The sequence below is a fragment of the Lepidothrix coronata genome, unplaced genomic scaffold, assembly GCF_001604755.1.
Source record: "Lepidothrix coronata isolate B3197 unplaced genomic scaffold, Lepidothrix_coronata-1.0 Scaffold141, whole genome shotgun sequence".
NCBI lineage: Eukaryota > Metazoa > Chordata > Aves > Passeriformes > Pipridae > Lepidothrix > Lepidothrix coronata.
Genome location: NW_016690321.1, coordinates 2,293,973 through 2,308,306, shown reverse-complemented (window position 1 = coordinate 2,308,306; position 14,334 = coordinate 2,293,973). Strand labels below are relative to the sequence as shown.

The 14,334-nt window shown below is 43.0% G+C and overlaps 1 protein-coding gene across 1 annotated transcript in view; it reads left to right on the top strand.

Moving 5' to 3' along the window:
* Positions 1–612, top strand: part of GRAP2 (GRB2-related adaptor protein 2) — a 39,559-nt gene extending 38,947 nt beyond the window's left edge. Inside the window, exon 8 of the mRNA XM_017827573.1 lies at positions 362–612. Coding sequence (XP_017683062.1) covers positions 362–541 — 180 coding nt within the window. The 3' untranslated portion in view covers positions 542–612. The remainder of the gene's footprint in view (positions 1–361) is intronic.
* The last annotated feature ends 13,722 nt before the right edge of the window (positions 613–14,334 follow it).

Genomic DNA, 14,334 nt, shown 5'->3' with positions numbered 1-14,334 from the left:
ATAACTGGCTTCTGACATGGCTGTCATGGCTGCCCTTCCAGGGCAGAGGTGACAGAGCCATGAGAACACTATTTCCTAAGGACCTGCTCTCAGTCTGACTTTTCACCTTATCGTGCAAACACCCACGAATACACTGAGGCTGCTGAGAAACCAAGCACCATCCCTTGGGTGTCCCAGTAAATTGGTTCCTACTTCCTGGCATCTTGGCCACTTCCTGGTTTAATTGCAAGTTGGTCTAAATTTCATTACTGCTTGTCCTCTCATAGTGAAGATATGTACGGGGAGTTAAGAGTGGTGACAGGAAGATGGTCTTCAAGAGTTCTGGCTCATTGTTCCCTGCCTATCTCTCTCTCCTTTCCAGCGAACGCTATGGGTCCGTGCCTTGTACGACTTTGATGCTGTGGAGCATGATGAGCTGGGCTTCCGTAGTGGAGACATCTTAGAGGTCCTGGACAGCTCCAACCCTTCATGGTGGAAAGGACGTCTGCGTGGGGAACTGGGTCTCTTCCCTGCCAACTACGTCACACCAGTGCTCCTGTGAGGGCACAGTTTGCCCCAGAAGGCCAAGCTGGAGCTGCTCTTCTGACATGACAAGGGACAGAGAAGGAGTGCATCTTCCCTGGCCACCAGAACATACATTGGTTTTGGTTTTATCTTAATTTATTGGCAACTTATTTTTTTAAATGTTGGTATGAAGGGGAAACCTTTGAAGAAAATATTATTTTTTCCCCTATTTTTCACCTTCATGAAGGGGAGGAGCAGAAATCCTGGACTGTTCATTGAGACCTTGCTGGATCCTCCCTGCCCTGTCACTTCTTTGGCTAACAATTGATAACTTCCTGCAACTAGGTTTGTTCTCTGGAAAAGCCCCTCAGACAAGTCAGACTTCAGGTTCAGTATTCAGATGGTCCTACCCCTTCCTTTTGGAATTCACCCACAAGAATTAAATGATCATTGGTAATCCCATCAATCCTTCAAGTAGGAAAGGAAAGTGAAGGGGCTTTAGGTTGAGATTCAAGGCAATTTGTATTTTTCTAAATAGCTTCTGGCTTACCCATCTCCTACTGTGTGTATGGACTGTATGGATATACCAGATGAAGGGAAAGGATCCTGTGAGCTTTTGTACAAAAAAAAAAACAGTGGTGAAGGTATGGGAGGGCAAGAACCTACTTTCTTTGCTGCTTCTGATAGTCCTGGTCTTCTTTCCGCACCCCATAACAACTTACGCCATTTTCAAGCTGCTCTCTTAGGTATCTACACTTCTGCTAGATAGCCTGGTTAGAGCAGATTAGGCCATTCAGCTAAATTAGTATCCACTGGATTGGATAACAATTAATATCCCTCACTGGTTCATTTTGTAAAACTGAACTGGGGAGGGGTTAGAGAGAAGAGGTTTTACTGGTTTGGTGGCAGAAGTTCTTTCCCTGAGAACTTAGGGTGTTGAGGAGCACTGTGTACACAACTCTGCCTTACCAGTGGAATGCCTCATCCAACAGGTTAAGCTGTTACTTTACCGTACGCAGAGGATAAAGTTGTGGCCATCAAACAGTCTGTTCTGTGTTCCAGTTTCTTTTGGATAAAATAGGTTTTCAAATCATTGCTGAGTGAATGCCCAGATGTGATAGAAATATACTGCAAATGCACATTAAAAATGAACCAAACTCTGTGAAGGATACACTATTCATAACTACTGCTCAGGCAAGTTGATATTAAACAAACTGCCTGAATTTTTCACAACATGTGGGACCTCAGCAGTCAGCATGGAAGTGATGATTAATCATTCTTGAAAAAGAAAGAGAAGGCAAGTGAAAAACTCTAAAAATAAATCAGACTCAGCAATAAAAAAAAATTGTACTTATCTTTTTCTAGTTCCAGTGGGAGAAAAATAATCCAGGAAATAGGTTCTTTAGGTAAAGTCCAATTCAGTGTAGTTGGCCTGAACAAAGCTGCCAGCTAGACAGAGTATTAGCAGAAAGAACCCATTTTGAGAGAACTCCACCAGAATCAGATTATTAATGGGTGAAGTAAAACGAGAATATTTAACACAGCATATAAACTCTAAAGAGAATAGAAAACTTCAAAAGACACATTAAGAGCTTACCTCCATTGGCTACCAGGGAGGTCCAGGAAATGGAAAGACACCATGTGGCTGCCAGGGCTGGACCTGGCCCTGTTCTCTCGCAGAAGCTCTTTTCTGGGCCTTTAGTGTCTTCTTTTGAAGAGAAGTCCATGAGGCTTCTTTTGGAACGAGATACCTTATTATTTGTGTGAGGATGTAACCTCAGTGATTGCATAGTTTGAAGAGTGTTTTGTTGTGATTTGCCCTTTTTTAACCTTTATATTTGTTAGTTTGATTTTTGCTAAAGTAGTAACAAATTTGGAAGAGAGTGTTAACATTCAGTCAGAGAGACCAGGGGGAAGATGGATGCAAAGAAACCAGAGACTAGCAAAGGCAGAAGAGGGATAAAAATGATGAATCTTTCATATTCAGCTCTGATTGAAACAGAAGAAATGGTGTGTTCACAATTATTCCCGTCATGTCAAATCATCTTTCAATTAATTCCTTTTTTTTATTAGTTATGTTTAAAACTAGAAGCAATGTCTCCTTTTCCTTTCCTCAGCACTCTAAAGATCCTCTTGGTAGTGAAGATGTAGTTGCACAAAATTAATTGAAGATAATGCACTTAGCAGTTTGACAGCTCTTCACACATTTGAAACCCCTTTACAGAGATTAACTAATTAGGCAAGTCTAAGTAGTGCATTGTAAGTACCCCCATGTTAACTCATGATTCATTTGAGGAAGAGGTAAATTTTCACGTGATTTTTTTTAATTGATGTTTAAGGAATTAATACTTAAGGTAATTAGTATTAAAGGGCTGCTCGCTAATTATGGACAACATACCAGAACCACAGTAAAATCATGATTTCTCATTATGAGCAGCACCTAATGACAGCAAAATTACTAGGAGGCGAAAAGTATCATGGCGTCTGTGATAACTACACTAGTGCCATGTTCTGTACCGCCTTGTGCAGTGGCCAAGCTTTGGTCTGCCATACCCAGTCTCTGTTGCCTCTGCTGTTGTCCTTGCCTGATCCCCAGAGCAGAGGCAGTGTCACCTGCATTTACTGCACATGCCAGTAGCTGGGAGGCACGGGCGTCAGACGGCATTTTTGTACCCTCCCACAGTAAAAGTTGTTTTCCTCCCAGCAAAACAACAGCACAAAGAACCCCAGCTATTCCCAAGTCCGTGGAAACTCTGGATACAAGGGGAGGCAAAATGGGGAGTTTTGTGGGCATAGAAGGTGCTGTAGTCACAGGAGAGAGGTTGTTTTCCATGCCCCATGCCATTTTCTTCCTGTGAAATTCTCTCTCCCATAAATTGGGCCACTTAATATGCAGAGAGAGAGAGAAAGAGACACTCTCCTCCTCCACCCATATATCCTGTCAACCTTCCAGCTCCTTCTTCCAACAGGTTTTAATTGTAACACAATCCTTGTTAATATTGTGGTGATTCACTTACACCTGTGCTGTGAAATCTATTGCCCATGCAGAAGCACATGTTAGCAACCTAAGACTGGAGCCTTAAGGTGACAGTGTGGTGCACTGAGTTCACCTGACATTTACCAGTGTTTTGGAAACCTCTAGAAAATATCCCAGGAAGGTCCACTGCAAAACTGAAAAGTGAAGGAATAAAGAGGGAATTTTGTTTGTTATTTGTCTTAAGCAAGAAAGACAGTTCATGAGAAAAGAGATTGTAAACAGAGATAAAAGTAGGAAAAGTATGTGGGAAGGCAAACATTATTATAACAAATGAAACAGAGGAAGCTGGACTTGCATAGGGAAAAATAAGTTTGATGAGAACAGCTGAGCTGTGCTTTCTCCTGTCTGAAGTCCCTTTTTGTCTATGTTCTGCTGCAGATCCATATTTTGTCTAAAAATGACTCTGTGATTAATAAGGCTGAGCTAAAAACAGTAAATGGAAATCTCCTGTCATGCAGATGATGTCCAAGCAGTTTTCTGTGCCACAAAAAGAAGGTCTCTCTGTCTTGGTGTACGTGCTTACTGTAACAGCTGTGCTCACTGGAGCACACTGCTGAAACAACGGGATCACGGCAGGTTCCCATCTGACTCCTGACAGGGGAAGAGCACCAGGGAGATGATCCTCAGGGCTGCCACAAAGTCAACACCTGGTCAGACTGCTGGGCCAGTCTCCTGTACCAGGAAAACAACAAGTTTGTGGGCTGTTGTTGTTATTTTTTAAATAGAAAGTACTTCTCAATTTCAGTGGGCTGTGCAGAAAATTTGAAGCTTTTCACAGCAGCCATCTGTTCATCATTTTTTCTATTCAGCAGCACCTCTCATCCTTCCTCCCCAATGGGATCCTGCTGCTGCAGGCTCTTGAAAGGCCATTTTGCCTTCAGCCCTTGTGAAGAGCAAGTAAGGACGTCAGAAGTGAAAGATCCAGCAGCCAGGACCGCATAGTCAGGAGAAATCAGCCCTAAACAGCAATGTGGTATCAGTTGGGACATGTTGCACTGCAGGAGCAACACCCCAGCAGCTGTAGTCCAGCCGCAAGGTGAAGGGTGATCTCTGAGTAGGAAGCAACAGGTCTTTAGTTATGTTCATGTCACAGCACAGGGACAACAAGGAAGTCTGGTGGGACAGAAACGTGGCCATCTGGGCTAGGGCTGTGCCAGACTCTTGCTCTGCTTCTGCAGCTCTTTGCCAAGGAGCCTGGGTTACACCAGACTAGGTGTGAGAATTGTTTGGCAGCGCTGCCCGCCCGTGCCCAGTGCAGCCCCAGAAGCCCATGTGCACCTCCTTGCAGCTGCAGCCCATCACCTCACTGCTCCTACATGCACTAGAAAGCCCAGGGCCCAACTTTTGCCTCCGTGCTGATAGAAAGTGCTCTGCAGACATCTCACTTCAAATACTTGTTCAAAGCAATTGGCTTAGGTGCTTTTAAATGAAACCCCACAGAGATCAGTTGAACCCATTAGTGTTCCCTAGATGATCCAGGCAGTAACATTTACTGGTTAAAATGCACTCATGGACTAAAAAGCTCCTTACACCCAGCCACTCCTTACTGCTGAAAATTTTGTATTTCAATGGGGAATGATGAACTGAGCACATGATAAAGCCTTTAATAGCCCTGAGGAAGAGGGCAGAACATTGCCATTTTCTCCAATTTTTCAGAGGCAACTTTCATGTGACAGAACTCAGGAGCATTAATTCGCATCAAACACAAAAGAAGCTTCTTACATTAGCAGAACTGACAGTAGAAAACAGTCAATGACTTATCTGTGAGCTACAGGACAGCAGGGCAACAGGCAAGTGAATAAGGAAAGGTCACCCACCTTTGAGTGGAGAGAAAATTCAAAGCACATTGTCTACTGCCATTGTGCAAGTGAGAGGTGCTTGGCTGGTGTTGAGCTTGCCAGCATGAAAATGCAAAATTTCAAAAATGGCAAGCATGCAGGGATCATTGTAGACATGCAGAAACAAAATTAGCTCAGGCAACAAAGGGAGGAAGAAGAAACAAACAAATTAAAAGATCTCTAGATATCTTGCAGCTTCTCCCCACTAGTCTAAGCAGGTTCATTTCCACCAGGGTTTATGAAAGATACAGCCATGGTGAGTTTGTTTGTCACAAATGAAAATGAGAGCAAAGCAGTGGGGAAAAAAATGCAGTTTATGGCGTGATTGTACACTTAAAGCTATAAAATGGTGACGATGTCCTGATATCATGACTGAAGTTCCATTCTCTGTTTAAGTGGAGCTTCTGGGAAACCTCTCAGTGATGTCTACGATTCATGCACATATACGAATTCTATGATTCTATATTCAAACACAGATAAGGAAAAGAAAAAAGAAAACCCGCAAAAATATGAGGTACCTTCTCTACTAATCTAGAGGTCATTTGCAATCTATCTTTTATGTCTTTGCTGTACTGAATGTGTCATAACTTCCTTGTGGTACTGACAGTCCCTCTCCCTTGTCAAATTCCAAGAAGGGTACTACTGCAGTGCCAACAGATAATAATAAACAGCAGAAACCAGTCCTTGGTGACCCTTCTCGTGGCTGAATTTTTCTGTCAGGTGCAGCACACCAGAAGTTTGGTTGCAAAATGCTGAATTAGGAGTAGATTGCACCAACAGTTTAATTTTTTTTTTTTGTCTCGTCAAAATTTAAGGAGAAAAAAATTTCAACTGCAAGTTTGCTACCAGCACCAAAGGATTGGAAAACACCCTCTGCCCTGCCCCTTCTAGAGTCACTTTCTTCAGAGCTGAATGCATGTGTAGCTCGTTCTGAATTAGCAGCTTTTCACACTCGCTTGGCAGAGCTGTGAAATAAGAGGGATATGTGGCAGCAAAGAATCAGCTCTCTGTAGCTGTGTATCTGTATATCTTGCCATTGTGATGGCAGCTATTTGCCTGTTATCGGAAGAAGATGATCTGCTAATAACAATGGACATGATTTCATCACAGCTGGTGAGTCAACCAAACATCTCGCTGCCGCCCTGCAAAAAACCATCCCCTTGTTTTTTGCTGGGTTAATGAGTTGAGTCAGCTCACCCAAAGCAGCATAAGGAGACCCAGAGCCAGTGCAGGGTGAGCAGTGGGAATGTACAGCCAGGAGGAGGAAAGGGTAAGACCGAACCTCCCTGTCCTGGCAGCAGGAGCTATTAGATCACCTCGTCCTAGGCTGCGGACTCAGCAAAATGAAAACTTACCTGACATTGAGGTTGACATAAAGCCTTGACATGAGCAGGGGATTTTTTTAAAGCTTGTTTGGGAGATAGGAGTGAGGGCAGGAAAGGGGGAAAGAACTCGGATCTGCTACAAACAGTACATCTCCATGGAAGCCTACAGATGTTCCAGTTAAGCAGCAAAGCTGTAGGAGGATTTTTTGGGAGGGAGGGGTTTGGACTGTAAATTAAAGCAGGGGAAAAAGTAATTCTTAACACGACCACAATAGTAAAACTCTCCATCATTTAAACTATTATCAGCACTGACTCTGAGGAGAATGGACCATACATGACAGTTTTCAGGAGAAATAACAATAAAAGTGAGAAGCACCTTGCTGCCCTGTGAAATACCTAAATTAGTGCCACTTGTTGCTGATGCTTCTCTTTTGGGGTGGGGTGCAGTATCAGTTATGTTTATCAGGCTGGAAAGCACACCAGTGCTTACCAGTTTAAATCTTCAGCATCAGCTGACCAAAATGATAGCTGTGTATTCTCATTTAAAATGTGCATGACTTGTAGAGCATAGACATTTCACAAGCACTTACGCAGCAGAATGCACTCTGGAACGCCAGTCATTAACACCTTGAATTCAGGACTCCAAAAATAAGAGGTAAGGCTTCAAGACACACAAATGGGTGGTTTGCACTGACTTTGGACAAATTCTGACTAAAAATAAAAAGTGCATATTTAAAAGAGAAGGTTTGTAGACACTTGAACAACATAGCAAGCTTGCTGTGGTCTCTACCATACAATCTCCAGCTCAAGGCTGACAAGAGGGCTGTATACAAGGTTTATTGGATGAAATACTCTGGCCTTGGTTATGGGAAGCTGGAGACCGTGGTCACAACCGTCCCTTTGGTCTTCTGAAGCCTTTGGCTCTGTCAGTGAATTGAAGGACAACCACAATGATGAGAGATAGCATTACTAACAAAAGACTAGTGGTGTTTACTGTCTTTATAATACATTTAAATATGAAGCCTATTTTTCTGAAGTGCTGGCTTCCCTGGGCCTGGAGAAGCTGTCTCTGAACAGCATCCTGTTTTAGCTGGAGTGTACGGCTGTGGCACACGAAGGCTTGAGTGTGACTCTGGGAGGAGGGGGGCACCTGAGAAGACAACTGAGTAGGCAAGTGCAACTCAGCTTTGTCTGAGTAAGTTGCTGTTGTATGTTTTAAGTCCATGGAGCTATTCTGATTTTTACCAGCTGTGGTCCTGCCTCGTTATTCCAGAAAGAGATCATACTTTAATCTGATAATATCTTCAAGTAGGGAGCCAAAGGGTGTGGGTAATGATTTACTCCTCTTTGAAATTATAATTATAATCTTTCATCTATTTAAAGAATCTTTATATTTACCTGTGTAAGACAGTCTAATATGGTCAAAGCTTTGTGGTTTTCTTTTCTCATGATTCAGACAAATCTGACCACAGCTCCAAAGCTCTTCTCAACAGACTCTTCATATTACACTTTATTGTTTCTACCTTCCTTATTTCTGCAGCCTCCAGCTTATTGAAAAAGCTGCTAAAAAGGTTGTGTGTTGTTTTGTTTTTTGTTTTTGTTTTTTTTTTTTTTCCAACCATGTCTATGCAGGGAATGTCATTTAGGAAAAACAGCTGGTTAACTTAGGAGCTGGTTCAGCTCAGTAAATCACTCCAGCTAGTGTCAGTGGCGTGACTGTTTCACAGTAAGTGGTCAAGCCCAGCACTCTGCATGGATGCACACCATCCACACAGCAGAAGTGGAGGATGCTGTATTGCATGGAGACCCAGCTGGTGTAGAATAGCAGACCTCACAGGGGAGTCACTGAAGCACAACCATGTTGTAAATGTACAAAAATGATTTTCCCATGTAAAGAAGAGCTAATATTTTGAGGAGTACAATGCCCAAGGAGGCTGAAGCCTAGCGTATACAAGACGTGTTGTGTTCAGAGTCCATTAACCAAGATTGACAAAACCATTTTTAATGCAGCTGTCTTTTTGTACATGAGAAATTCAAATTTATGTTGAGCATCCTGTTACTTTGAGTGTGGGTGCAAAACTCTCTAATAGCATGTGTACTGCTTGTATAGACAAGGCTTGACTGGCTCAGCACTGCAATCACATCAGCCTCCTATTTGCATCCTGCCAGTCTCTCTTTGCACTCCCACATTAGCTAGAAGCTCTTGTCTTCATCATCTAATATCTTCATCCTGCATCCACAGCTTAAAGGCTTCATTATGATCCTAGAATTCATTCTACAGTGTTTCTAAAGTTCATCGTCCCCATCACCTTCTCTTTCGAGACTGTGTAGATTTGCAGATCTGCTTTCAATTTCCTTACACCTGTCATGGATATGAGTGTACTCTCTTGTACGCTCTCTTTTTTTTGGGGGGGGGGTTGTTTTATTTTTTAAGTTTCAAAGATGTTATTTTAGTATTTATTCTTACTATTCCCAAGTTGCCATAAGTGCTTGGGAATGCTAAATCTAGACCAAGACCAAGGTCTTTAGTGCTGGCACTATGGCTGTGCCCCAGAGTTCTTACAGCTTACAGCTAGTGATAAGACGTGTACAGGCAAGTAGATAGGAATAGGGCAAGGAAGCAATGAGGCAGGATAGGTCACTGCGATGGGCAAAGCAGCAGGAATTTTTGACTCATCTGAGCATCTCAGTGCATGTTATTTGAGTAAAGTACTTCCCTCTCTGACTTGAAATCCGTCTTAAGACTTGCTTGTAGTAGGAGCACCACTGCAAGTGGTAATTCCACTGTCAGTGGTCCCTCTGATTCCTTCTCACAGCTTTGCTCCTAATGAAGCAGTGTGGTTACCTCACATCCAGTGAATGGTGCAGGGAGGGAGCCGGACTGTTCCAGACATGCACAGACATGGGCAGCCAGGCCATGGGTTGTCAGTCCAGCATGGCTTTGCCCAGCACAGGTGCTCTGCTGGGGGTCTGATCTCTTATCCCCAACTAAAGAGCACCAAGGAAAGAAGAGTCCTTAAAAGAGAGTCTGCTCATCTATGTAGGACCACAATTCTTACCTGGAACAATCATTTTGTCTCACCTTGTCAACTCGTAGTTTGTAAGACAGGGCTGGCCTCCCCTTACCATGTACAGAGCACACAGATGCTCTCAGGTCATAAACTAGTCTGGAAGTTTGGGTTGCTGCTGTGGAATGAATGCCTGATTCCAATTAATAAGGGATGGAGCTGAGAGAACCCCTGTGATGTGGGAATCCAAGTCAGCAGGTTTGGCAGAACTCTGTGAAGTTTCAGCCTTGGCGTCAATGTCAAAGTTTTAGGAAGCAGCAGCCTGTGCTGGCTCAGTGGCAGAGTTCAGGCAGCAATATGAAATTAAAAAGTAACATATGTCAACCAGGGAGGAAAAAAAAAGGGACCACAATTGTTGTAAAGCAGAAATTATGAAATTACATTGACTGACACAGAAAACTAAATACATCAAGGACATAACCCTGACTAGAAAACCTAAAAACAGTAAAGGATTTTAAGAAAATTTGGAATAGAAATAACTCTAGCAATGATACAGACTTAAGGACATTTTAATTGATACAATGAAGACATGGGGCCCTGAGTTAGCTTTTATGGAATAAACAATGTATGTTAATCCTTGCAAACTCTGTTCTATAGCTTTGTCCCTAGTCACACCCAAAACACTAGGAGTGAAAGGACGACAATAGGGAAATCATTTACCTGGATATATCCATGCTGAGAAAGGCTGTGATATGTTCAGAAAATAAGACAGGAGGACTGACAAAGGGGGAAGAGGATAGTTTTCACCGAACCATGACTTCATGAGTCCATGAGAGCCTCAGTGTCACACTGAATGGAGGACAACGAAATGGGAAATCACAAAGACCTGAATCCTTACAGAGGCTTTTATTTTCACATCCAACTTCATTACATTAATGGCATCTACTGCCCATTAATGGTATCTAATGCTCACTAGTTGCAGTGGAACTCCCTTGCATAAGTGGGAATTCAATGTCCAATTGGACTTGAGGATCTGACCCTCTAAAATGGACTTTGCTAGTGTTCCTGGAGCCCCTGCTGTGTAAGGGCTGCTGTGGGGAAGTACCACGTGGGATGGGAACAGAGCATCCTGTCATGTGGTGGAGGGGAGTTGCTGCACACAGGATACTCTGGTGTGGAATGTTGACATCCTGGACCAAAGTTAATAACTCATGTCTTCATTTTTGTTCTCTGACTTTCCCACTAATATTTCTTCAATATTTCTGTGGGTTTGTGTGTACAGCTGCCTGTGGTCCAGAAGGTCTATTATCTTCCCATCCTGACAACTTGATAGGCAGTAGAAGGAGTGGGATATAGCACTAAGAGGTAATTAACATTCAAATAGGTCAGGAGCTCACTTGGGGGTTGTGCATGACTGGGTTTTCCCAACTCCTTGTCAGAAATAAGTGTTGATAAGAGCAAGGGCAGTCACCAGTGGTGAAACTGCAAACATGAAATCAAACCTTGGTGGTGCTTGGGGGCAAGGAGGAGTTCACCTTGCACATTTGCTCACCTGCAGGAAAGGGAGGTCATGAAATGCTGCCCAGCAAATACTGAATGTGCTGCAGAGAGCTTACAGTTTGCTTCCTGCACCTCTTCTCTGCTGTCCAGGGCAATCTCGTGGCCCGAGAAGTTTCCTTTTTGTTGGATGTAATGCGTCAAGCACCTCTCTCCTGTCCTACACTGGTCTTATGGGCCCCTTATTTTCAATGTACACTAAACTGTACGTGTACTACTGTGTGTATGTGTTTGTCTATAAAGATACAGTTAGTACCTGCTTAGATTTGTGGGTATGTGTGCTTGTTAGGAATTTCATAATTTCTCCTGGAGTTTCCTTACGTGTAAAATGGAGATAATAACACGTAATTACCTACCTTGCAGGGCTGCTGTGAGGACAAATTAACCAATGCTTGTGTGGGTGTTTGCAGATGAAAAGCATGATATTAAGACTAAATATAATGATTGAATGTTACAGAAGAGAGTTTGTATTTATTATGGTGATTGAATATGAGTCGAAAGCATTTTGTGGGTATTTATTTCTTGTGCAGTACTATTTGTGGAAGCTGGGAAACTGGTGGAGCTAAGTTTGGGGTAGGTGTCAAAGAAATGGTTAAAGTTCCTCTTTAACCTTTACAGTCTCCTGGCTTTCTTCTTCTCTCAACTAAAGCTAATGCTGAACAAGAGAACAGAGGGATGAAATAGGGCCAAGCTATAGAGGAAGGGAATGAAAATAAAATACAATTGAAGGTCATGATTTCAAATAACAAAAATATAAAAAAATGAATGGAAAAATAAAGTCTGGAGAAATGAGAACAGGGAGAGAAAAGAAACCTCAGGGACATATGGTATTACATTATCTCAGTAGACGGAATTATGAGAAAGTAAACACCAATTTAAAAGAGGCATCACAAACAATTGATGGAAAGCATATGCTGGGAAAGAAAAGGAGTGGAATGAGAAGGAAGCAAGAGATGTGCTTAATTATTTTTTGTTTTCACTTCGTTAAGTGTAATGGCATCATTCTTTTATTTCCTATGTGTTGTTGAGAGGCACCTCTCCGCAAACCTAGAAGATGGTGTCAAGTATTTCAGATGCTTTTTCAATGTGTTCCATGGGCAGGTTGGTAAGAGTTAAGGTGTGGATGCATTTGTCAGCCTGAGAATGGCCCTGTCTGGTTTCATTTGGCTTTCATGCTGTCTCTGGAGAATTAATGGAACAAATGCATTTCCGTCTACTTCAGTGAAGCTGTACCGTGAGTGAATCAGACCCATTCTCACTGCTAAATGTAGCTGTTGCCCTATGAAACCCTGATCAAAGTGTATTTCAAGTTAAACCTGGAATGTTTTGTGATTAAAACAAAACAATAAAACAAAATCTTAATTGTTTCAGTGAGTATGGTAGGTTGGTGTGTGAGCTGCCCAGAGGAGTGGCAACGGGAGGTGGACCATGAGAAAAGTAAGGAGTAAATGACCAGTACATTGCAGAGTTCAGGGAGCAGACCGCCTTTCTTTGCAAATTGTCCTGGCTTGGAATGGAAATCATTACCCAACATCCTTGCAGGGTCCTGTGGCCTGTTTGCTCCTTCCTGTTCACCCTCCCTCATCCTCACCCTCCTTCCCTCCTTACTTCAACATCTCTCCAAATCCAGATGGCTCTAGTTCTTCACCTGGTCCTTGTTTCATAGATCTTCCTTGCACCCCAAAACTTATTTTGGGCTGAATCATTTTTGTCTCAACTCATTGGCCTAAATTAATCCTTTGTGTAATTCAACTGACTAAAACTGACGTAAATGGAATTACATCAGAGCTGAAATTAACCCAGTCTGACTAAAATAGCACCTGCCTTTTCTACCAAACCAATGCTTGTCTCTTCCCCATCTCCACCCACATATCATGATTTTAACATTTCTTTCTCCTCATTGCTCTTTCACTTATCCTGCTGCCATGAGCAAGCTGTGTTCTCAGTGGTTGGTGTTCCCCTCTTCTCTCCAGCACCCTGTTCTTCTTCATCCCCACAGCACAGGCTGTTGGTTCCTGTTAACAGCCAAAACTTGCCTCTGTCCAAGTCTGTGCAACAGCTTTTCATCTTCCTTTGGATTTTCCTGTTCTTCACCACAGAGATCAGACCCTGTTTGCAGTGGGCACTTCCTACGCCTACAGAAATTACAGTCCTACTCCAAAGAAAGTGGAAGTCAGAGTGCCAAGACACACAAAGAGGAGGAGGGAAGTTAGACGAAGGTGAAGGGATTTGCCAAAGGTAGCCTAGCAAGCCAATGGCAGAGTCCTGGATGTCAGACTCAAAGCTCCTCCTCCTTTTCCATGACTACCTTTATGCCAGCATAGCATTTCTCATCATCTCTTTCGCCCCTTGTCTTTGGGCCCTCACCCTCACACAGCAGTTAAATATCTCCTTCACTTTTTTTCTCATCACCTCTGGCTCTCTGACTTCTTTCAGTTTTCCCTTGGAGCCTGCTCATGTTTACTAGGCTTTCTTCCCTCCTCTTGAAAAGAGGAAAATACTGTGTGTTTGCAACCAAACATAAAGTATGGCTCCTCTGGTTGAGTACTTTGTTTGGCAGCACGCTCCACCATTCACATCTGGGTATCTCTCTGGGGCAAGGATTTATTCCATAATTGCTCTGACTTATTTATTATCATGGCATATGTATCTGCAGTGTTATGCAAACCGTAAAGGTTTCTAATTCTAAAGGTCGCCATGGGTGTACCACGTGTTTACCTTCCAAATGCAGATGAGTGCAGAACAAAAGGGACTGGCAGGCCTCTGAGTAGATGAAGACAGGGAATCACCCTCATCTAACTAATTTGCCAGGGCAGTGTTCACAAAGTAGGTTACCTAGTGCTGCAGACAAACAACCCAATCCAAACTCACCCTCTTTCAGATGACTGATTTAATTGCCCAGCATTGCTGTGTAGTCCCACAGCAGTAGACAGACACTCAGAGTAGGAGCCTATGTGTTTCTTTCTCACTGTAGATGTCAGGCTACCCAGTTTCCCACGCTGGGACTTACCTATGGAGCTTTTTGTCCCTCAGTGTTGAGTGCCAGCCAGAGCTTCCTAGCAGGG